The following is a 26617-nucleotide window of genomic DNA, read 5'->3' as shown; positions in this document are numbered from 1 at the left end:
GATCGTTGGTGGGATCGCTGGGACATTAATGTGTGTAACGGGGCCTTAAGTTGAGTGCCAAGTTCTTTATTTTATTTTACTACTGAGAACAATGACATCCTATGCACATTGAACAATCTGATCGTTGTCAATCAGTGGTCTTTTAACTCTGGCATCACACACTATAAATGCACCCTTAGACCAAACAGTTTTAAAATTAGATTCATCAAACAGCATGAAACATTGATAAATTTGTTGTATTTCAAGACCATCTAGTCTAAGTTTGCACTGTCTAAAAGTTGGACCATTTTCATAATTTTGCCCAATGTAGCTAATCGTTATAGTTATCTTTATAGGTTAAATCGCATCTGTCTGGCAGTAGATGTGAAAAAAGGATGTGTATTTGTTAAACTGCTTAGCTATGCAATACTTTAAAATACTGTAAAAGTAGTTCCAGTCTTCGCAAAATGGTTTTTTTGTCACGATCCAGGTTGGATCTGACAGTAAATGCACAAAGTAACCTGTTTTTTTCCCTTGGCTGTGTGCCAAGGGTGGCTTTGCCCCCGGTGGCCATTAGGGTCATTACACTTTGGTTACCTTAGTTTGTGCAATTATGTAACAGGTGTGGTAGCTCTATAAGAGAGTATCTAGTGTGTTGATCACTGTTGGTGATAAGTCTTCATTTGCAAGAAAGCCTGGGTGAAGGAGGCAGCTGAAGGAGAGTCACGGGCAGCTCAGTCAGAGCCCTCGAGTAGCAGCTATGGTGTCTGCAAGGAGTTCTGGCATGGATTGGTGGAGTTCAATTATGGTGTCTGCAAGAAGGGCTGGCATGGCGTGGTGGAGTCGCAGTTATGGTGTCAGCAGGAAGTGCTTGCATGGCTTGGTGGAGTGGCGACTATGGTGTAAAGTTGCACTCAGCATGCTGGACTTTTTGGCAGAAGCTGGACTCATTTTCGGGACTCTGTTTCTGAACAGCTGCACATAGGTGGTGGACTCTGATTGCTCCAAGGCTGCACTATGGTGATGGATCCAGTTGGAGAAAAAGATGCACGCAGGTGGTGGCTCTGTTGCTGGCAGTGTAGGCAACAAAGCAAAGCTAAGTGGTGTTCCCCTGTTTTGTCATTTTTCCTTATGTGTGTTTAGTGCAGTGGTGGGATTAGTTTCCGCACTGACCAATTCCCTAGTGAGGGTTTAGGTGCAGGGTGAGCTAGGGATATCAGGTTTCCAGATCGGCGCCCGGTGCGGAACCGGCCTATGGAACGTTAGGAGTGTAGAGACACTGACTCAGGGGAGTGCAGGAGGTCTTCACGTCCCCGTTCCCTATCGCAGGGCCCCTATTGTTATTGTTACCCAGGTTTCCCTTATTGTTTAAATTCGCCTTACTGGAGGTGGGGTTTCCAGATTTACGTGTTACGTGTATTACCTAAATTCGCCTGTTGGAGGCGGCGTATCCAGCTGCACGTCTTATTATTTAAATTCGCCCCACTGGAGGCGGTGTATCCCGGGTCACGCGTGTCATCTAAATCCGCCCTGCTGGGGGCGCTGTGTCCAGCCACGCGTGACCGTGACATTTTTTTTTACTATAAAGTAAATACAATTAAGATATTAGGACCTATTTTTAAAATCTTAATATTTTGCGGCAGTGGAGGAAATCTGCTAACATTTATTTTCTATCACTAGGTGGTGCTAGAAACTCAAAGATTGTTTCTGCAGACTCCTCGTTTTTTTCGATACCTGATTTGAAGGAAAGTGCTACTTACAATATCCATGTGTCATCCATTGTTGGAAACCGAGAGGGAAGTCCAGTCCTTCTTACAGCAAAAACGTGTGAGTAGTCAAGAGGTTGATTGTCTATTAATAACGCTTATAAGACAATTTGCTCACGCAAATATATCAATCACAAAGCATACACACATCAATCATGTTTTCATCCTTTGTTTTGGTCACTATTTTTCTAAAGATGGGAAAAGATCCCAGATAATGATTTGGGGAGACATTCATAGGTAATTTAGGAATCCTGGAACTTTTCATTGAAAGATGCAGAAGAAGGAAATATACAAATATTTAACATATAGCATACAAAAAACAAAAAGACATACATATGTTTTAGAGACAGTGAAATCTTTTTTTCTTTCAAATGAATCTAACATGTTTTGATTTTTACATTGTTATGTAGTAGACCTACCAAAAGTGGACATCTTCGAAGTAAAAGAAGCAATAGCAGATAGTGTCTTACTGAGTTGGTCAGGAGTTAATGGGGCATCGTCATATCTTTTAACATGGAGGTTAACTTCAGGTAAGGCTTAATTATACATTCAGTGATACAGGTACTAATGTAAACTAATATAGTGCTTGCATATCTCCGTCAGTCCCATAGAGAACAAATGGTGTGCATACACTGACACTGTTCAGTTCAAGCTTTGCTCTATAGTGCCCTGTTCTTCGGATCAGTAAGGGTCCCAGTGGAGGGACCCCCAGCTTTAAGTAAGTTATCACCTATCTCGCAAATAAGTCATATCTTCCTAAATTAGAACAACACTTTACATTTTTGAGGATTTTTTAAGTGATTAATTACTTTATCAATCTAGGCTTGCATCATACCAGTTTTGTTCAGTACATCAGAAACAGAAAGACATATAGCAAAAACACCCTTGTTTTGCTTTATAAAATACTTTAGACTACTATGTTATTCAATGTGGCACTAAGAGATATAACGTAGATATAACATGCAGCAAAAATAGTGTGAACTAAGCCTTAGGACTTGTTCACATAGTTCAGATGTGGACAATAATATTTGTCCATGTTTTGGAGACAAATTAAAATAAATTCTTTATAATGAAAATGTTTAATTCAATATGAAGTGATGTTTAAGATGTGCCCCCTTTCTAAAGGCACTTTAGTTATATAGGTCATTTGTTTTTTTTTATGGTGCTTGAACCTCTAGGTTCAAGCAACATATTGTAATCCGATTTCTTATATTTTATTATTATTATTCTACTTCTTCTCCGCGGTGTCTGCAATTAATGCGGCCCAAAACCGCTCGGCGCAGAGACCACGTTCAGGCGGCATTTTGAAGCCCTCGGTGGGGACAGGTGCGCTATGTATTTTGGAGTCGATCCGATTTGTAGTTTTTTTAAAAAAAATCGCATTTTAAGCAAAAATTTTCCCACAGGAATTAATGGCGACCTTTCCATGACCCCCAACTGACATGGATTGAAGCCACAGCGCAGGTGCAGTGACCTTACAAAGATGGCAGCTATGCAAATGCAGCTTCCACACATGACCCATATTAGCTAATAGAAGCTGACAGATCGCTGATTCAAGGTCTTAAAGGTGCAGCGCGCCAATGGCTTCTGAAAAGCCCCACCCAGTGATGGCTAACCTTGGCACTCCAACTGTTGTAAAACTACAACTTCCAGCATTCCCTTGCAACCTGCAGCAGTTGAGGCATGCTGGGAGTTGTAGTTCTCCAACAGTTGGAGTGCCAAGGTTCGCCTTCACTGCAGTCGGACACCCAAGTGGCTTTAGAAGCCCAGTGTGCCAAAGTGGCCCCTGAGGGGCCCGGAGCGCCAAAGTGGCCCCCGAGGCAAAGTGGCAGCATGTGTCAACATGGCTAAAGTGGCTACCAAGTGGCCAAAGTGGCTACCGAGGTGCCGAATGTGCCAAAGGGGCTACCAAGTGGCCAAAGTGGCTACCAAGGTGCCGAATGTGCCAAAGTGGCAACAAGTGGCCAAAGTGGATACCAAGTGGCCAAAGTGGCTACTGAGGTGCCAAATGTGGCAAAGTGGCTACCAAGTGGCCAAAGTGGCTACCGAGGGGCCGAATGTGCCAAAGTGGCTACCGAGGTGCCGAATGTGCTAAAGTGGCTACCAAGTGGCCAAAGTGGCTGCCGAGGTGCCGAATGTGCCAAAGTGGCTACCAAGTGGCCAAAGTGGCTACCAAGGTGCCGAATGTGCCAAAGTGGCAACAAGTGGCCAAAGTGGCTACCAAGTGGCCAAAGTCACTACTGAGGTGCCAAATGTGGCAAAGTGGCTACCAAGTGGCCACAGTGGCTACCGAGGTGCCGAATGTGCCAAAGTGGCTACCAAGTGGCCACAGTGGCTACCGAGGTGCCGAATGTGCTAAAGTGGCTACCAAGTGGCCAAAGTGGCTGCCGAGGTGCCGAATGTGCCAAAGTGGCTACCAAGTGGCCAAAGTGGCTGCCGAGGTGCCGAATGTGCCAAAGTGGCTACCAAGTGGCCAAAGAGGCTACAGAGGTGCAGAATGTGCCAAAGTGGCTACCAAATGGCCAAAGTGGCTACCGAGGTGCCGAATGTGCCAAAGTGGCAATCAAGTGGCCAAAGTGGCTACCAAGTGGCCAAAGTGGCTACTGAGGTGCTGAATGTGCCAAAGTGGCTACCAAGTAGCCAAAGTGGCTACCGACGGGCCGAATGTGCCAAAGTGGCTACCAAGTGGCCAAAGTGGCTACTGAGGTGCTGAATATGCCAAAGTGGCTACAGAGGTGCCGAATGTGCCAAAGTGGCTACTAAGTGGCCGAAGTGACTACCAAGGTGCCGAATGTGCCAAAGTGGCTACCAAGTGGCCACAGTTGCTACCGAGGTGCTGAATGTGCCAAAGTGGCTACCAAGTGGCCAAAGTGGCTACTGAGGTGCTGAATGTGCCAAAGTGGCTACCAAGTAGCCAAAGTGGCTACAGAGGTGCCGAATGCGCCAAAGTGGCTCCCAAGTGGCCAAAGTGGCTACTGAGGTGCCGAATGTGCCAAAGTGGCTACCAAGTAGCCAAAGTGGCTACTGAGGTGCGGAATGTGCCAAAGTGGCTACCAAGTGGCCAAAGTGGCTGCCGAATGGGCGAAAGTGATTACCAAGTGGCCAAAGTTGCTACAGAGGTGCCGAATGTTCCAAAATGGCTACCAAGTGGCCAAAGTAGCTACCAAGGTACCGAATGTGCCAAAGTAGCTACCAAGTGGCCAAAGTGGCTACCAAGTGGCCAAAGTGGCTACCGAGGTGCCGAATGTGCCAAAGTGGCTACCAAGTGGCCAAAGTGTCTACTGAGGTGCCGAATGTGCAAAAGTGGCTACCAAGTGGCCAAAATGGCTACTAAGTGGCTAAAGTGGCTACAGAGGTGCCGAATGTGCCAAAATGGCTACCAAGTGGCCAAAGTGGCTACCAAGTGGCCAAAGTAGCTACAGAGGTGCCAAATGTGCCAAAGTGGCTACCAAGTGGCCAAAGTAGCTACAGAGGTGCCGAATGTGCCAAAGTGGCTACCAAGTGGCCAAAGTGGCTACCAAGGTGCCGAGTGTGCCAAAGTGCCTACCAAGTGGCCAAAGTGGCTACCGAGGTGCTGAATGTGCCAAAGTGGCTACCAAGTGGCCAACGTGGCTACTGAGGTGCTGAATGTGCCAAAGTGGCTATACACAACATTCATATTCTAACTTTACTTTCTTACAGTCGACACCTGATACACTGCTGTAAAGCTGGCATCGCTGTTCAAGCACCATGTATTTCATTCAGGAAATGCCCATCAATTTTTTTTGCAATCCTTTTATCTTAACAAAATGACCACTGTAATTTTTTTTTCTAAACCTTTAGCATACTTTAGAAAGATATAACTTAGCATATACCACTAGGGGTTCTAAATACTAGGAACCTCTAGAATTAGGGATACAAGTAAGATTCCTTAGCTCTTGTCTACATTTTCCAGCAGGACGCTGCATAAGTGAGATAGTGCTTTCTAGTCTTCAGTTAGGATGGCTTTCTGATTAAAGTTGAAAAATGCCAACATTGCTCAGTGTAGCATTTGTGCAACTTCGTTTCAGTGTTCATAGATTATTTTCAACACCCAGTGCCATAGTGATCAAGACTTTTATCACATATCAGAATGCAAAAGTTATCCTCAAATATCACTTTGAATCACCCACTGCACCATAATTGTCCTGCATGTGTTGTGCACCACATTGTGTTCTAACCACTTATTGCACCTCACCGTACAAAGACAGTGGCTAAGAATAAAACAGCACTGGCTTTATATGTTCAAATAATGTACTGCATATACAATCTTTAGAGCAGAGTAAACATAATCCAGGATCCCATACAAAGAGAAGAGGTCGCACTCATCGAGATGGAAGTTTCACTGATTTATTGACATATCATGAACATGTCAAGTCGGGGGAGTGACATAAGGAGTGCTGGAAAGGCTGACAACGGCCGTTTCGTGCTGCTCGAGCACTTCAACGGGTCCACATAAGCTGTGGAGGGAGGAGGTACGGAGTGATGTGGTTTCCATATGAACCCAGCACTTCCCCCCACTGTTTGACCTGTTGAAGCGCTCGAGCAGCGCAAAACAGCCGTTGTCAGCCTTTCCAGCACTCCTTATGTCACTCCCCCGATTTGACATGTTCATGATATGTCAATAAATCAGTGAAACTTCCATCTCGATGAGTGCGACCTCTTCTCTTTGCATGGATTCCCAGGATTGACTGTTTCCAGGTCTGGCACCCGAGATTCCCAGCTGCTGGGCTTCTGCATGCCGCACATCATTTGAAGTCACACGGTAACAGCGGTGCCGTCCGCTTTTTATCTTGAGTTTTGTGATAATCCAGGATCCTCCCTCTTTGTCACACATCCAGGACCCATATATTCCAACAGTACAGTCATTAATTTCCCTTAACAAACAACCGGACATAGAGAAGCACTGTCAGACAGTTTACGTCAAACTCTTTTTTTTGTGCTCACACAAAAATAGAAGAGTTTAAAATACATACAATTATCAAGTACACCAGCTTTATCCCAACCCAGGGTTTCGCCTTTCAGCTTCTTCTTGGGGAAAGCTGACAGACAAAACCCATGATTGGCACAGGAAGCTTGCAACCGGAAGAACCTGGCAGGCAAAAAAAGTGTAGGATAGAACATGGGATAAATATGGCACTGTTTGATAGAAGATATCTTTATGTGTTTTTAAGTAAGCCTGCCCTAGGAAGAAGCCAACCACCTAAACCCAGGGTCAGGTAGTAGTTGACATAAATCTGACTGGAAACAAAACTGTTTGGCAGTGCTGCTCTATGTCTGGTTGATTTTTAAGAGAAACTTGTGACAGTATTGTTCGCAGTGATCACTGGTTTCAAAAGGACTGAAAATAACATCATTGGATAGAATATACCAATACTGCAAGTGCGACAAGAAGCAAAGATTCTTCATGACGTTGCGTCTGCTCTAAAGATTATTAAGTTACATTTTATTTTTATGTTAAGAAGTGTGTTTGGCTGCTTTATTGGACTTCAGCTTGTTCTCATCTTTTTGGTATCCTTACGGCGAATAAAGTACCTGGATCACCAGTTATTATGTTCTATATCCCAAAATTGTGCTTCAAAAGTAAATTAACCAAGAGGTGGGGTAAAATTAAATGAAAGTGTATAAACATGCACCAAATTTGTCAACCAGCATGAGTCAACATGGTAAATTTGGACATTTTCAGACTGTCTAGTCTAAGTTTACACTGTATATTAGGAGTACCTCTTTGCTATTTTTACAATATGGCTGGAGTCACACACAACGATTAAAAAATCGGTCCGATTTTAACGGTCCGAAATCGCACAAAGGTTTCTTCACCATGGCTCCGTCTGTGATCCGATTTTCCAGCGTAGAACCGATTTTATTCACATGTAAGCATCCGTTTGACATCCATCTGGCGAGATTTTCTCCCAGACTTGCAAAATGGACTTCTAATGAAGCCCTATGACAGGTTTTCAAACACAAAGGAAAGAATAGATATAGACACATAGAATACATATATATATATATATATATATATATATAATTCATGCAGTTCTTCATAGCAGAATAGCCACTGTAACATTTGCCGGCTTCTGTAAATTTATTCCCATACCCGACATGAAATGACACATGGTTTACATATAGTTAACCATTTCATTTCATGTTTTTTTTTTATGTCTATCACTAGTAATTAGATGAGGGTTTTTGTGTAAAATTTTGGAGTTGTAGGTGTTAATTTAAGGGGTTAATACATTGTAAAAAATTGCGGGGACTCCCTGCAGCCTCAGTGACGTCAGCGGAATTCCCCGCAATTAACTATATGTAAACCATGTGTCATTTCATGTCGGGTAGGGGAATGAATTTACAGAAGCTGGCAAATGTTACAGTGGCTATTCTGCTATGAAGAACTGCATGAATTATATATATATATATATATATATATATATATATATATATATATATATATATATATTGTATTCTGTTTCTTTATTTAACCTGTCAGTGTGATGTTATTGTATTGCTAAATGAATTGCCGGCTTTTTGTAAAGGACACCGGGTGCGATTTTATCGCAACTCACATATCTGGTCCGTTTGTAATCCGAATTTTTATCGCCCCCATAGACTTGCATTGGCGAGTCCGATCCGAAAATCGGTGACAATCGCAGCATGCTGCGATTGTCTCGGTCCGAAGAATCGTTCAGAAAAAAAATCGCATGATGTGAGCTGCCCCATAGAATAACATTGGGACGAATGCAATGCAATTTTTTATCGCATTGCATTCGTCCGATTTAATCGCTAGTGTGACTCCGGCCTATCTGTCAAATTGAGTTGCTGTTATTTTTCTTATTGAGATTAATGAGTGATAGATTGTTTTATATCAGTTTCAGAGCAGAAAACTTACTGACAAAAAGACACTAAAAATGCAGTTTCAAATATGCCTTAAAATGCACATTATTGGTGTAATGTTCTGATCAAACATAAATCTTTAGCTGTCTATTTGCTGTATTGAGGAAGGTTTGTGACTAAGAGAAATAATATAATGCTTTTCAATATCTTCAGAGTCGGATGCCTCTATGGAACAACTGGCAGCATCATACCGATCATTCAGGCTCACTGGATTAAAGTATGGAAAAGCCTATGTTTTTGCAATAAAGCCATTATTTGGGGAAATGGAAGGACCAGGGAAAACTATAACCCAATCTATATGTGAGAATTTTTAACTATATATGTGGTTTTGAGTGGAAGTGGAATCAATTATACAATACAGCTTATTTGTTGCCTACGTTTTGCAACTTTCTAATATTATAAGTACATCAATTGTTCATAGTTTACAAGATCTCTTTTCAAATAAGAAGCTAAAAGCCTCTCCTGATAATATCCTGCGAATACAGGTTGAGTATCCAAGATCACTATCATTTCAGTGCAAACCTGTAAACAAGGATTAGCCGTTTCCCGATATTGCCAATTTCCATTTTTGCGTTTTTCATTTTTCTCTCCCCTTCTTTCTAGAGCCATAGAATTTTTATGCTTCTGTACACGTAGCGTAGACATATGAGGGCTTGTTTTTTTGTGTAATGAGTTGTATTTTTGAATTATACCAATCATTTTGCCACATAGTGTACTGGAAAATTAGACAAAAATTCCAAGTGTGGTATTGACCATATATTTTGTGGTCTATTGGGCTGTGTGAGAGCTTATTTTTTGCTGGGTGAGAAACTGCTTTATTGACACCATTTTTGGATAGATGAGTGATTTTGATAGTTTTCTACAGCATTTTTTTGCACTCTAGCGGCAACCAAAACCCCCGCAATTTGGGGATTTTCATTTCTTTCTGTTTACCGTGTTTACTGATTGGGTTAATTATCTTTATAATGGAATAGACTGGACTTTTTTGGATGCTGTGATTCCATATGTGTATTATTTGAACTTTTTTATTATCTTTATTTTTAATGGGAGGAAAAAGTGGTACTTTGAACTATGTTTTTTTTTATTTTGCTCACAGTTTTTAAACTATTTTTTTTTTACTTTATATTGCATTTTTTAGTCCCCTTAGGCGACTTGAGCCCACAATTGTCTGATTGCTTGAACTATATACAGCAATACTCTTATACTGCTATATATAGCAAAAATCACGGTCTCTAGAGCTACAGGCTCAATTTCAAAGAAGCTCCATGATGACAGGCTCAAAGGTCTTCAACAGACCCCAAACTGTCATAGAAACCCATCTGTGCACCATGATTGTGTTATGATTGTACAGATGGGTGCATATAATGATGCGTCCCAATGCTACTACACTGTTAATGCTGCTATCAGAGATTGACAGCAGCATATAACAGGTTAACAGTCGTGGGTGCAGCCCTGCTCAACCCGCAGCTGATAGAAACAGGTCCTGACTGTGTGTAACAGCCATTACCTGCCATGTATTGGATGAGCTCATTCTGCTACCGATTTGTACGGTACATCTATGTCAGATGTTGGTAAAGGGGTTAATCAGAATATAAAGTAGTCCAATACAAAACTATTCTTTCGTTACAGCTAGGTCTTAAAAAACATGAGACTGTAATATCACGTTCTTCTGATTTATTTAAATTTTTTTCTTTGCAGACGGACCAGCGAAAAGACCTGTCCCCACAGTTCACGGACCAAGGCTAACAACACTTATTGAAAAGACAACAACAATACGACCTATTGAGCATCTTCCATCAACAACATTATCACAAATGTCCAAATTCACCAGTGCCGCTGCTAGAGGAACTTCAGCATTTGTTTCTGAGCCCGGTAAATAGCTATCAACATAATTTGGCCATGGTAGCAGCAATCGTAGCTAAGCTTAGCTCTGATCATTGCCATTAACCCCTCAGGCATCACAGTCAATCTCTGACATCGGCATTAAAGGCACACAGTCTGAAGGCCTCGTCATTCCGGCGGGCCTATCACCCTTCTTTCAGATATGGTCACAGGGTGCTCATAGGTTGTCATGGCAGCCAGGGGCCTGCTGAAGATTGTAATGTTGGCACTCCTGTGAAGCCAAGCCACAGGCTGGGATTTATAAGAGACTGTCATTTTAGCTATATACTGTGATACCATGGTATTACAGTATATACAAGAAGCGATCCAAATATCACAGTTTCAGGTCCCATAACAGGACTAGAAAAAGTAAAAAAAAAAAAGTTTTAAAAATCTTGGAAAAACAATTATGAAAACCGTAAAATTTTAATCACCCTCTTTCGCTCCTGTTAAAAAAAAACAAAACATATTTTATATCTCTGGATCTGTAAGTCAGGTTTATAAAATCTAAAATTATTTAAAGAGAGTTTGTCAGCATAGAGTTAGTGTTCAAATAAAGTTCAGACGTGTTTTCCCTCTATCTCCCTCCCTTTTTTTAAAGAACCAGGGAAAGGCAGAGCCAGATAGAAAACAAAAATTGCAATAAAACATTATCAAAACATTAAATATACTCCAAAATAGCATTAATAAAAAATGGCAGTTTGCCATACAAAAAAATTCAAGATCTTACACAGCTCAATTGCCGAAATAATAAAAAAAAGTTAAGGGTCTCAGAAAATGCTGATTCAAACCTAATTTTCAAAGTTTCAAAACCCCAAAAAAAATATACAAGTTTAATATCACTGTAATTGTACTAAAGACTCATGTTGCCAGGTCTTTTTTCCATACTATAAGTACCATAGTAACAACAACAAAAAACAATTACAAAATTGAGGTTTTCATTTTTGTAATTTCACTGTTCTTTTTTCCCCCATTCTTCAGTACATTATATGGTAACATAAATGGTGTCATTCAAAAGTTCAACTTGTCCCATAAAAAATATGGCTAAGTGAATGGAAAAATAAAATATGTAGTTCTTGGAAGAAGGAGAGGATTTTTCAAACGTTCGAGTAGAATTCAATTCCACTCGAATATATTTGCTCCACTCTACTTATTGACAGATTTCTATTCACAACAGAGCATAGAACAGACATTAGAAGTTGAGAGACATTTTCCATTTCACAGAAAAAAGTTGGACCTGGGTCATGTCTACTATTGTAGTATCCCCTCTTTTTTTACAATAGTCTGTGAACATCTGGGAAGTGAGGAGACCAATTGCTAGAGTTTTGGGAGAGGAATGTTTACGTCATTCTTGTCTGATGTAGGATTCTAGCTGCTCAAAAGTCCTGGATCTTTGCCAGATTTTTCATTTCATAATGCTCCAAATGTTTTCTATTGGTGGAAAGATTGGTTCGTTCATGACCCCAACTCTCCTACTGCAAAGCTGTGCTGTTGTGATGGATTCAGTAAATGGTGTAGCATTGTCTTGTCTCAAGCCTTGCCCGAAATAGACGTTGGCTGGATTGCAGCAGTTCTTCTAAAATATATTTATATAATTGTCTTGTAATGTTTTCATTTCCTGTTCTGTCCAGATGCCACTGTATCCCAGAATTCCAAGCGGAGGAAGTTCCCCGACCGCCATATTGGGGCACCCAAGTGATGGGTGTCTCAATATGGAAACTGCTGCTGGTATCAACCTATTGCGTGGTACCACCAGCGGAACACCGTCGCACCACACATACACACACACTCTATACGCCATACACACCACAAACACACTCACTCACAATCACACACTCACACTCACACACTCACTCACAGACACACTCACACATTCATATTTACACTCACACACTCACACTCTATATGCCGTACACACCACACACACACACACACTCACACACACACACACACACATACACATTCACACACTCACACTCATACACTCACACACTCTCACACTCACATTCACACTCTCACAGTCACACTCACACACTCACACTCACACTCTCTCATTCACACTCTTACAGTCACACTCAGTCACACACACACTCACACTCATACACACACTCACACACTCACATTCACACTCACACAGTCACACTCTCACACTCACACACACTCACATTCACATACACATTCACACTCACATTCACACTTACTCACACATTCACACACTCACACACTCACAGACAATCACACACTCACAGTCACACTCACACACTCACACTCATACACTCACACACACACTCACATTCACACTCACATTCACACTCACACACACACACATTCACACTCACATTCACACTCAAACACACTCACATTCACACCCACACTCACACACACTTACACTCATGCACACACTCACACTCACTCTCACACACTCTCAGTCACACTCACACACTCACATACACACACACACACTCACACTCACATTTACACTCACTCACACACTCACAATTTCAGACTCATGCACTTACACTCACATACACACACTCACACACACACACTCACATTTACACTCAAACTCACACACTCACACTTTCAGACTCACGCACTCACCCTCACACACACACACTCACATTCACACTCACACACATGCAGACTCACACTAATACACTCATATACGCACACACTCACATTCACACACTTAGACTCACACACTCACACCCTCACACTCACACACTCAAGCACACACTCACACTCACACACTCATACTCACACACTCACAGCGGAACACCCTCGAACTGCATGGGCACGAATTCCACGCAGGTGCGGTGAGTCATTCGGCTGATCCCAGTGGCACATGCATGACGTGTCTACAGGCAGAGGAAGCCAGTCACATTAAAGGGGTTTTCCCACTAACGAAAGTTCATTTAAAAAATTGTGTGTGTCTGACTGTGTATGGAGCATACCACATCTCCTGGGCAGGGGAGGAAGCAAAAGACAATACTGACATTACAGCAGGGAATCACAGAGGATTCATTTTGTGAGGTAAAATATTTCACTGACTGTTTTTAAACAATATTTTACCTCACAAAATGCATCCTCTGCGATCTCCTGCTGTAATGTCAGTATTGTCTTTTGCTTCCTCCCCTGCCCAGGAGCTTTGGTATGTTCTGTACACGATCAGACACAGGGGTGAGAGACAGAGCACAGGGGGGAGACAGCGCAAACGGGACAGCACATGAGGATTGAACACAGCAAAGGAAGGAGAGAGACAGCAGACAAGGGGGATAGCACATGGGGTAGACAAGTCAAAGAAGAGAGCACAGAGGGGAGAAGTCAGCACATGGGGAAAGAGAGAGTGGATAGGTGGGTGAGCACAAGGGGGGAGAGATTCTCAATGCTGCAAAGCCTGCCTCCATCGTGACATTACCGCCCTCCCGATTGCGATAGCATCGGGCCTCCATCTAGTCACTATATAATTCTCAGCATTGACAGTGCCTTTCAGAATATGTTGCCAGCCCAGGCTATAGGCACTAATGCAACCCCATACCATCAGAGATGAAGGTTTTAGAACTGTGCACAGCTAATAAGCTGGATCGTTCCTCTCTTCTTGAATCTGCAACACACTGCGTCTGTGGATTCCATAAAGAATTTCACATTTTGATTCTTCTGACCACAGAACTCTTTTCCATTTTAAATGAGCTTTGGCTCAGTGAAGAATGCAGCGTTTCTTAAACTGTGCTAATATGTGGCTTCTTCTTTGCATGATAGCGTTTATCTTGCATTTGTGGATTGCACAGCAAACAGTGTTCACAAAAAATTATTTGGAATTATTCCTAAACCCATGCAGTGATTTGCTTGATCAAATCATACCTGTCTTTATTGCAGTGCCGTTTGACGGCCCATAGATCATGATTATCCAATAGTGACCATCAGTCTTGTCTCTTGTGCACCTGGATCTCGCCAGAATTTATGAATCTTTTGATATTATCATGTGCTGCAGATGGTGGGATAATCAAAGTATTTGCAGTTTTACATTGAGAAATATTTTGCTGAGAATTGTTCCACGATTTTTAGATGTAGTTGAGTTGTTTACAGATTGGTGAACCAGACCATCTTTACTTCTGATTGACTCTGCTGCTCTTTTTTAATATACAGTCACGTGACTTAAATGAAGAAACCAACTGAAGATGGTGAGAAAAAAACACTGATGGGGGCCGTGAAAATAAATGAATAAAAGTTAAAAAAAAAAAATATTTAAATTAAAATAGCTTTTATTAAAATATTTTTTGGCTCAACAACATAGACATATAATAAAATTTGTGCATGAGGCAATTAGACCGCCATCATATATAAAGAGTATATATGACTTATAAAGAGGATAATATATCTAATTAATATCAACTCAAATAATGGTTATCTCAAAACCACCAAACCTGACACAGATCAGAATAAAACCCATAAAGACAGTCAATATCTATAGCAGCAAAAAGTTATAAAAAGTGCAAAAATAGTGCAAAAGTATTGGCACAAAAAAGTGTAAATAAACCTGTGCAGTGATGAAACAATGCAGTGCAAAAATATATAAAAAATATATATATATAATTATGCAACAAATTGTGCAAAATATGCAAAGGTACAAAACAGATCATAAAATGTACAAAAAAGAAGTGTATATATGAAACATATATAAAGCAGTAATAATGTGCAAATTAGCAAAGTGTGCAATAATGCAGAGTGCAAAAGGGTATGTAAAATTAAATGTGCAGCAGTCAGGCTAAGTATATAATGGAACAGACCACAGTGATAAATATCACATTTGCGCCGATATATTGCAGCGTGGGTCAGCCTAATAAGGCCATAAGAGGGAAATAGCATAGGAATAGGGCTGAATACCGGCGGGTGCCAGGAAGGTGGGAGATGCGGTATTTATTATTATGCATTTATTATTATTATGCATTTATATAGCGCCATTTACTCCATGGCGCTTTACATGTGAAAAGGGGAAATATAGACAAGTGTAATATATGCCTATAGAATGCGCCCCAATGCGTGTTTCGGAAGTCTCCTGCATCAGGGGGATCATAATGGCACAGCAAGAGGGGTAATATATAGGCCGGTGAGTCTGGGGCATGAAGCGATGCGGCGCATGCGTGGTCGTCGTAATCCGGAAGTGACGCAGCAAGTGGCGTCATGCGAGCAAACACCGCCCCAAGGTGGCGTGTTGCTACACAGAGAGACGCCGTTGCCACGCGACGAGCCAGCACATCAGACCGGGCATGCACACTGCTCAATGCTTAGGACATAGACACCAGATGGAGGAATACTAATGGAAGAGCTGTTGATAACAGCAAGGGGATATACGTAAAGGGATATCAGGTGATGCAGGTGATTTTTACTTTTATTCATTTATTTTCACGGCCCCCATCAGGGTTTTTTTCTCTCCATCTTCAGTTGGTTTCTTCATTTATTTATACCAGATGGTCTACCATCCAATTGCTTGGGTGAGGGCACTGTTTGTCACATATAGTCACGATATTTTATTATTGACTTAATTTGATTCCATTTTTAGTGTTCCCAACCTTCCTTAACCTAGTCATGTGACTTAGTAGTTGAAAATTGATATTTCACCTATTTTTCATTAGTACCAGGGGCATAATGACCGCGGTCACCACTGTGGCTAGGCTCAGTGGGTGGGGGGGCTCGCCATTGCCAGCCCTGAGAACGCACATCCAGCTCCTACTTCAGCTGGATGTGTGCCCTCAGACGCACATTGAGCTGAAGTGTACTGCAGCATACAGACCCTTCAGGTTCGTGTGTCACAATACATGCCGCCGGTCAAACAGAGGCTAGCAGCTGACACCGGTGTGCACGTGAATGGGGGGGCGCATGACAGTGACGTTATGTGCTCCCGTTGCACACCGAATTCAGCACTCGGCTTTAGAAATGGACGTTGCATGGCAGGGATGGAAGTTCCAACATGACAATGATCCAAGGCCAAGTTGACTTGTCATTGGCTACAGCAGAACAAAGTGAAGTTTCTGGCGTTGCCATCTCAGTCTCCTGACCTCAATATCATTGAGCCACTCTGGGGAGATCTGAAGCACACAGTTCATGCTAGACAGCCCAGGAATTTACAGGAACTGGAGGCTTTTTGCCAAGAAGAGTGGCCAACTTTACCACCTGAGAAAATAAAGAACCTCATCCACAACTACCACAAAAGACTTCAAGCTGTCATTGATGTTAGAGGGGGCAATACAAGGTATTAAGAAATGGGGTATGTGAACTTTTGATCAGGGTCATTTGGATGGTTTAGGTTGTCATTATGATTTAAAAAGAGAAAAAAAGTAGTTTGACAATAAATGTCTTCACCCACCCACTAATCATGAGTGGAGAAAATGTTTTGGTGTTATTATTCATATTCTCTGAAAAAAGGGCAAGAAAGCAAAAAATCAGGGGGGAAGGCCCTGGTCCAAATCTTGCACCGGGGCCCATCAGACTCTAGATATGCCACTGATTTAGTACCAGTTAGTTTTCCAACTTCTTTTTTTTAATCCTTTCCCAACATTTTGGAAATTTTTAAGAGTTCCTTTTTTTCAGATGGCATGAAAAAAAATGTCTAGCTTTCATCCCCTGATCTGTGTTTAATGTTCCGTTGTGAATAAGATATGGCTATAAGAGATTTCCACATCATTGCATTCTTGTTTTCCTTCCATTTTACCCAGCGTCCCAACATTTTTGGGATTGAGTGTGTACTTAAAAAGAGCAATATGAAGTATTAAAATTTAGTATATATTTTGTATTTAGTAATTAAAAAACAGATATGAAATATCAGATAAAATGTCTGTCTCAAAAAGATCAAAATTTATTTCAGTGCCTCTGCTGTAACACGTTACATTTGTATTTATCACCTAATCAATATACTAATTTGTTTCTTTTCTTCACTAGTCTGTGCGAAGTTAAAAGCGGATATAGTATTTCTTGTGGATGAGTCTTCTAGCATTGGTTCTGGTAATTTCAACAAAGTAAAAGATTTTCTCTATAGAATTGTATCATATTTTCCAAAAATTGGACCCCAAGGGACACAGGTAGGATCAATCTTATGTGCTGTTATCAGTGAAAACAAGTTGTTTTCTATGTTGTAAATGATTACAAAAGGTATATTAATGAAGTGAATATAAATATATTATTAGGGGAATGTAAAAATTGAACAGCATTACCCCAAAATATAGTTTCAGAGTTTTTAAGGTTGAAAGTAGGAGATTGAGTTCAACCTACAACCTAACATGTTGATTGAGTTGAAGGCAAAAACCCCAAGAGGAAGATTCTAATTGCCCACAGTAGGTGAGGAAAGATATACAGTATATCTTTGTACCGTGTTAGCCAGTAGATAAAAAAATATTTAGGATTGAGTGTCCTCAGCGGTTGATACCTTTTAATGGTTAACTTAAAAGATGGTAATAAATTGCAAGCTTTCGAGACTACTCAGGTCTTTTCATCAGGCATATAGACTAATACAACATCTGAAGAATCACATATTTATACACAAGACAGCACAGAAAGAAATTATGCAATAGATAAGACAAGTGATTTGAAACAGAACTATATTTTAACAGTTGATAGACAAGGAGTGTGGAAGTTTTATTGTACTTTGATGGGGGGTCTGGTTCTGTGTTATGATGCCCCCACAAGGTCTGAGGGCAAATTCCTTAATTGATGCAAAAAGACTTTCTAAAGCCATGCGACACATTCATTCCTGCAATGAGTGTGACAAAGGTTGTCATAAGTTTATACTCCCAGATTATTTTGTCGCTCTGAGATTTGAAGTTACTTTTTAATACAAGTAATTACTTGCTGTGATCAGGCATACAAAAATGTTTGGCCATAGGTAAAGCTATTCTTTTTTCTCTTATTGTGTGGCGGTGAGAATTCATCCTTGTTCTAAGCTTTTGCCCTGTCTCCCCCACATACAGACCCCCATTTGGGCATTTAGTACAAATAATTAAGTACACCACATTATATGTGATGCAGCTGAAAGTACCAGGTAACTTGTAGTCCTGATGTGAATTGGAGATCTTTATCTTGTCCGTGGTCATTATAAATGGACAGGTTTTAAATTTTTCCTGATTGCAACGAAAGGTTCCTGCAGTTGTTGGAGAGGACAGGGAGCTTCTGACAATGATGCTCCTTTGATTTGGGGGCTGCCTAAACCACAGTAGTGGGGGGGTGAAAAATGGATTGTAAACGGGCATCTCTATGTAGTAAATAGTGATGAGAGAATGTGCTCGCCACTACCCGTTACTCGCCCGAATATCACTGTACTCAGTGTACTCGGTGAGCACCGAGCATTTCCGGGATTACTCGGTGGGAACTCGGGTCTCCACCCAGCATTTTTGGCGGTCTTTAGAGACCCAATCACCATGCAGGGATTGTCTGCCAGCCACTGTAATGCCGCAGCCATCTTTGTTGTGGTCTTGCAGTGATTGGCTGGCCACACAGCATCGTCAGGGGTAAAAGAGACCGGACGCCGCCCTGCTCCACAGATTCAGCTCCAGATTGAGATAGTGTAGGGAGAGCTGCTGCCGAGATAGGGTCAGATTTGTGGATTTATTAGTCAGTGTGGGGTCTACCATCCTAAACTACTCAAATCCAGCTAAACCAACAGTCCTTCTAAGGACTAATTCAGTAGTATATAGGTTGCAGTGTTATGTAGGCAGGGGATTGTACGTCTCTCTATACATATCAGTGCAAGACCTGCAGGCACTGTATGTGTGTATATAGATATCATTGCATACATCAAAAGGTACATTCAATTACTGTCTGCTGCTGCTAACTATAGCATATATTGACCGTATATACCTAGCCCCAGGTCTAATTGTCTAGGAAAATTTTTTTTGCCAGGATAATAGAGATTATTTTATAGCAGAGCAATCCAGAGCCCTTTTTTCTCCATTTGCTTTTTGACACTGCACAATACAGCCAGATCCTTTTCCTAGCACAGCATGAAAATCTAGCAATTTTAAAGGGGTCCCAAAAATCACTTTTGAATGTGCAGAGATATCTTTCATTTTTATGTGGTACGGTAGAGTAGAAATTTTTTTGAGTGTCTTACACAATTTCTTGACGCCATTTTGCTGAACCCAATAATAAATACATACAGGCCACATATTTTACAGTGTGGTATATCTGTGACACACCTCATATATCCGTGTGCTAAAAAATTGGGCATTTTAGGCCTAAATTGCATTTTTTTTTGCTGTCTGTCACTCTAGATATATACAGCACTATTTTGCTTTAAAAAAAAACAGGTCACATATTTGGCAGTGTGGCATCGTGCCAGGCCTCATATATTTGCGTGCTTCAAGTTTGTGCAAAATGCTAAAATAGGCTGGTATTCCATTTTTTTCCTGTCTGTCACTCTAATTATATACAGCACTACCTTGCATTGTAAGAAAAAACAGGCCACATATTTTACAGTGTGGTATATCTGTGACACGCCTCATACATCAGTGTGCTAAAAATTTGGGCATTTTAGGCCTAAATTTCATTTTTTTTGCTGTCACTCTAGTTATATGCAGCACTATTTTGCATTATAAAAACACACCACATATTTGGCAGTGTGATATCTCTGTGCCAGGCCTCATATATCTGCATGTTCCAAGTTTGGGAATTTTAGGCTGGTATTCCATTTTTTTTTGTCTGTTACTCTAGTTATATACAGCACTATTTTGCATTGAAAAAAAAAAATACAGGCCACATGTTTGGCAGTGTGGTATCTCCATGGAAGGCTTCATATATCTTTGTGCTCTAAGTTTGGGCATTTTAGGCCAATATTCTATTTTTTTTGCTGTCTGTCACACTAGTTACATACAGCACTATTTTGCATTTTTTTTAAAAAATAGGCCACATTTTTGGCAGTGTGGTATCTTCGTGCCAGGCCTTATATATCTGCGTGGTCCAAGTTTGGCCATTTTACGCCGGTATTCCAGTGTTTTCCTGTCTGTCACTCTAGCTATATACAGCAATATTTAGCATAAAAAAGAAAAAAATACAGGCCACATATTTGGCAGTTTGGTATCTCCGTGCCAGGCCTTATATATCTGTGTTGTCCAAGTGTGGCCATTTTATGCCGGTTTCCAGTGTTTTCCTGTCTGTCCCTCTAGTTATATACAGCACTATTTGCATAAAAAGGAAAAAATTACAGGCCACATATTTGGCAGTGTGGTATCTCCGTGAAAGTTTAAAGTGTGGTTACCCCACATACGTATCACACACAAGTTCGTTCCCAATTCACCCATTTTTAGTGAACATATATAATATTCTAGTCCATTTACAATGGGCAAGGTGCATGGCAAGGGACGGGGAAGTGGCCGTGATGGTGATGGTGCATGCCGAGGCAGAGGTCGTGGGCAAGCTGAAATTGGGCCACCAAAAACACCCACATCTTCTCGCTGGACCTTAATGTCCTAGGGGACTGCAGCAAGACAGCACTATTGAAGTCAGAGTAGTGTGAACAGGTTGTTGGTTGGATAGCGGATAATACTTCCAGTTACTTATCCACCAACACCAGCACCCTGTCTTCCACTCGGTCAAGTCTGAGTACCTGTGAATCTAGACCGCATATTCCTCACCCTGATCCTCCTTCCTCCCACTATGCTGAGTGCCCTGAGAAAACTGATCCCACACTCAGACACTCCGAAGAGCTGTTCAGTTTTCCATTTATAGATTCATGTCTCTCGCCTGGTCCACTTGAAACAGGGCAAGATGAGATTCCATGTAGCGATGCACAAATATTTGAGCAGCCATGTTCACAAGAGGTGGACGATGATGAAACACAATTGCCAGAAAGACAGGAGGAGGACCAGGGTGCGGAAGTGGAAGATGAGTTGGTGGATGATATCGTAACTGACCCTACCTGGCAGGAGGACATGCAGAGCGAGGACAGCAGCACACAGGGGGAGGGAGGCGTAGCACCCCTTCAGGCAGGGAGAAACAGTGTGGTGGTTGCAGACAGAAGGCGGGCAACCGTTCCCCGTCACACCAACATGACGGAAGTTGCCGATCCAAATGTTAGGTCTTCCCGAGTCTGGTTATTTTTTAAAGACTCTGCCGATAACCCCAAACAGGCCACTTGCAACACCTGTCATGCCAGCATCAGCAGGGGCAGCAAAACTACCAGCCTTTCCACCACCAGCATGATCAGGCACATGGCAGCAAAGCACCTGACTTTGTGGGCCCAACCCCAGGCTCCAGGAACAGTGTCTGTGGGTGACACCACTGCTTCTTCCACTGTTGTACGTGAAAGTCCACGGTGCATGTGAAGATGCCTCCTGCCCTGCACCTGCCATTGCCCACAGTCAAATAGCACCATCATCAAGCACGTCCACGTCCTTGTCCCAGCACAGCCTTCAGTTGTCCATACCACAGGTCATTGGAATGTAAGCAGAAATACACAGCCAATGCCCCACAGGCCACAGTTCTAAATTCACTCATTTCTCGTCTGCTTGCGCTGGAAATGTTGCCTTTTAGGCTCGTGGAGACGGAAGTTTTCCACAACCTGATGGCGGCGGCCATCCCAAGGTAATTGGTCCCCAGCTGCCACTATTTCTCCTGCTGTGCCATCCCAGCATTACATAAGCACGTGTCCCACAACATTACCTGTGCCCTCAACAATGCAGTTACTGGGAAAGTACACCTAACCACGGACATGTGGACAAGTGCTTGTGGCCAGGGAAGGTACATCTTGCTGATGGCACACTGGAAGCCAGGACCCAGTCAGCCCTTGGGATGGAACATGTCCTCCCAACGCCAAAGATTGCGGGCCCTACATCAATCAGGGTTGAGCACATCAGTCACAAGCTGGAAGCACTGCCAAAGCCAAGTGGCAACAGGCTGTGCTGAAGCTAATTTGCTTAGGAGACAAACCGCACCATGCTGAAGAATTGTTGACAGCTCTGAAAGAGCAGGCAGATGTGTGGCTCTCAAAGCTGAACGTCCAGCCAGGCATGGTTGTATGTGACAATGGCAGGAACCTGGTGGCGGCTCTGAAGTGAGGCGAACTGACACACGTACCATGCCTGGCCCATGTGCTTAACCTCATTGTTCAATGAGTTCTAAAAAGCTACCTGGAGCTGATTGTGAAAGTACGCCACCTGTGTGCCCATTTTAGAAAGTCAGCTACAGCTTTAGCCGCTCTTGCCGTGCTTCAGTAGCGATTGCAGCTTCCGGCTCACTGACTGGTGTGTGATGTCCCCACACGTTGGAACTCTACACTGCATATGTTGGAAAGGATTTGTGAGCAGAAGAGGGCAGTTGTTGAATACTAGCATCAACAAGGCCGTTGATATTCAGGTTTGACTCCACACATAAGACCTCAGGAGTGGACATGGATGTCAGACATATGTAACATCCTCCAAAACTTTGAGGAGTCCACAAAGATGGTGAGCGGCGATGGCTCCATAATTAGCATCACCATCCCACTTTTCTGCATTCTGAAAAGCTCTGCTCACAATGAAAGAGGAGGCATTGCAGTCAGAGTATGAGGACATGGAGCAAGGAACCATACAGGGTGATTTCACACAGCCCAGCCTCATGTCATCACAATGTGTATTGGCTGACAATGAGGAAGAGGAGGAGGAGGAAGAACAGGAGCTACTTTCATGCACTCTAGATGATACTACAAGCACAACTGTCATACCGTCTGTTCAGCGTGGATGGCCTGAGGACAGGGAGGAAGAGAAGGAGGAGGACAACGACACCTTGGTCAATCATCCTGTTGCTGAGGACACAGAAAGGTTGCCTTTTACCAGTCTGGCATGCATGACTGACTTTATGTTGCGCTGCCTTTCCCGTGACCCTCATATTGTAAAAATTTTGAGTGACAGTCATTACTGGGTAATGACACTTTTAGACCCACGCTACAAGGAAAGCTTTCAATCTCTTGTTCCAGAGACAGACAGTTGTACTAAAATAGTGCAGTACCAGAGGGCCATTGTTGCAGAATTATTTAAAAAATTCCCATCTCAAAACGCTGACATAATAGTTTGTTGGACAACCAAGGAGTACAGGTGAGAGAGACACAACTCCAATCCAGCAGAGGCAGGGGAACACTGGCAAAGTTCTGGAACAGTTTTCTCAGACCCTCCCGTCACCCTGGCCCTGAGATGCTGGGTAATGTCACAAGGAATGGAATGTTTTCTAAGATGCTGATGGAGTACCTTGCTGACCGTACCAACGTCCTCCGTGATTCCTCTGTGCCTTTTAATTATTGGGTATCCAAGCTGGACATGAGGCTTGAACTGGCTCTCTATGCTTTGGAGGTTCTGGCCTGTCCTGCTGCTAGCATTTTGTCAGAGCGGGTTTTTAGTGCCGCTGGTGGAATTATCACAGATAAGCGCATCCGCCTGTCAACGGAAAATGCAAACGGGCTGACTCATAAATATGAACAAGGGCTGGATTGGACCAGACTTCTTGACACCACCAAATGATGACAGCGAAACATAACCTCCAATACAGTGTCTTTTTGGGAGGTGTATTCCAATGCACCTCTTCACACCCACACATGGGTATACGCTTCCTGATTTTGGCTATTTGGTGTCCTTCTCCTCCTTCTCCACATCCTCACCATACACCACCATTAGAACACCAGGGAGAACGTATTTCATCATGCTCCAGCCACTCTTTTTTTTTTGGCAAGGATGTTATGATGCCCGTCACCAAATTTTAAAAAATATGTACTCCCCCCAGGGGGAAATGTTTGTCAGCCCATACACTTAGTGTATGGGCATTACAAGTCTAGTAGACCCACTCCTTTAAATTGGGCAAATTTTTTAATGAGGCATTCCTCCACGTCTCATCATCCACTGCCACTAGATCACCAGGGTTAACGTGTTCCGTGCTGCTACATCCAGTATTGAATTCTTAACAAGGATGGGTGGTTATGCTGGCCGGAAAATAATTGTTATGAAAAAGGTTGAGGTGTACCCCACAGGGGAAAATGTTTGCCAGCCCATAAACTTAGTGTATGGGCTTTACAAGTCTAGGAGACTCGCTCCATTAAATTGGGCATATTCTTTAATGAGGACTTCCTCCACGTCTAATCATCCACCACCCCTAGATCACCAGAGTTAACGTGTTCCATGCTGCTACAGCCAGTGTCGAATTCTTAGCAAGGGTGGTTGGTTTTGCTGGCCGTAAAATAATTGTTATGAAAAAGGTTGAGATGTACCCCACAGGGAAAAATGTTTGCCAGCCTAAATGTATGGGCATTACAAGTCTAGGATACCCGCTCCTTTAAATTGGGCATATTTTATAATGAGGCCTTCCTCCACGTCTCATCATCGTCCGCCAATAGATCACCAGGGTTAACGTGTTCTATGCTGCTACAGCCAGTGTTGAATTCTTAACAAGGGTGGTGGTTATGCTGGCCGTAAAATAATTATTATGAAAAAGGTTGTGGTGTACCCCACAGGGGAAAATTACAGGTATAGGAGACTCGCTTCTTTAAATTGGAAATATTTTTTAATGAGGCCTTCCTCCATGTCTAATCATCCACCACCCCTAGATCACCACGGTTAACCTGTTCCATGCTGCTACAGCCAGTATCGAATTCTTAGCAAGGGTGGGTGGTTATGCTGGCCGTAATAGAATTGTTATGAAAAAGGTTGTGGTGTACCCCACAGGGGAAAATGTTTGCCAGTCCATACGTTTAGTGTATGGGCATTACAAGTCTTGGAGACCCACACCTTTAAATTGGGCATATTTTTTAATGAGACCACCCTCCACGTCTCATCATCCACCGCCACTAGATCACCAGGGTTAATGTGTTCCATGCTGCTACAGCCAGTGTCAAATTCTTTGCAAGGGTGGGTGGTTATGCTGGCCGTAAAAGAATTGTTATGAAAAAGGTTGTGGTGTACCCCACAGGGGAAAATGTTTGCCAGCCCATACACTTAGTGTATGGGCATTACAAGTCTTGGAGACCCACTCCCTTAAATTGGGCATATTTTTTAATGAGACCTTCCTCCACGTCTCATCATCCACCGCCACTAGATCACCAGGGTTAACGTGTTCCATGCTGGTACAGCCAGTGTCGATTTCTTAACAAGAGTGGGTGGTTATGCTGGGCGTAAAATAGGTGTTATGAAAAAGGTTGAGATGTACCCCATAGGGGAAAATGGTTGCTAGCCTAAGTGAATGGGCATTACAAGTCTAGGAGACTCGCTCCTTTAAATTGGGCATATTTTTAAATGAGGCCTTCCTCCACGTCTAATCATCCACCACCCCTAGATCACCAGGGTTGATGTGTTCCATGCTGCTACAGCCAGTGTTGAATTCTTAGCAAGGGTGGGTAGTTATGCTGGCCGTAAAATAATTGTTATGAATAAGGTTGAGGTGTACCCCACAGGGGAAAATGTTTGCCAGCCCATACACTTAGTGTATGGGCATTACAAGTCTAGGAGACTCGCTCCTTTAAATTGGACATATTTTTTAATGAGGCCTTCCCCCACGTCTCATAATCCACCGCCACTAGATCACCAGGGTTAACGTGTTCCATGCTGCTATAGCCAATGTTGAATTCTTAGCAAGGGTGGGGGGTTATGCTGGCCGTAAAAGAATTGTTATGAAAAAGATTGAGTTGTACCCCACAGGGGAAAATGTTTGCCACCCCATACAATTAATGTATGGGCATTACAAGTCTAGGAGAGCCGCTCCTTTGTAATGGGACATTTTTTATGAGGTCCTCCTCCATGTTTCTTCCAAGGGGAGATTGGGGGGCGTGCAAATTTGGGTCAAGGCGGCTCTTGCATTCATTGCATAAGGAAACAGTATGGCAGGACCTCACATTCCCTAATACAGTGGCTCAATGTGTCATTAGGTTGATTCCCAAACGAAAGGTCACTGGTTCAAATTGAGGAGCAGCTTTGAAGAAGATTTCCCAAGAAAAGAGTGGTCTCTCGGCCTAGAAAATTGTCAAACTACATCATGTGAGTGCCATGACAGTTGGAAGAATACAAAATGAAGTCCATACATTAATTCAAAAGGCAAGACGTGGATGTCCATGCACAGTATCGAAATAAACAAGTTGGCTAATC

The 26617-nt window shown here is 42.5% G+C and overlaps 1 protein-coding gene across 1 annotated transcript in view; it reads left to right on the top strand.

Moving 5' to 3' along the window:
• LOC141095090 (uncharacterized) overlaps positions 1–26617 on the top strand; it is a 616558-nt gene that overhangs the window by 62655 nt on the left and 527286 nt on the right. Inside the window, exons 17-21 of the mRNA XM_073580971.1 lie at positions 1660–1806; positions 2156–2275; positions 8808–8954; positions 10353–10526; positions 17472–17611. Coding sequence (XP_073437072.1) covers positions 1660–1806; positions 2156–2275; positions 8808–8954; positions 10353–10526; positions 17472–17611 — 728 coding nt within the window. The remainder of the gene's footprint in view (positions 1–1659; positions 1807–2155; positions 2276–8807; positions 8955–10352; positions 10527–17471; positions 17612–26617) is intronic.

This window comes from Dendrobates tinctorius, unplaced genomic scaffold (assembly GCF_039654945.1).
Source record: "Dendrobates tinctorius isolate UK_male_01 unplaced genomic scaffold, ASM3965494v1 ptg000066l, whole genome shotgun sequence".
Classification (NCBI taxonomy): Eukaryota; Metazoa; Chordata; class Amphibia; order Anura; family Dendrobatidae; genus Dendrobates; species Dendrobates tinctorius.
The sequence above is the reverse complement of the archived record's forward strand: the minus strand, read 5'-3'. Positions and strand labels throughout refer to the sequence as shown.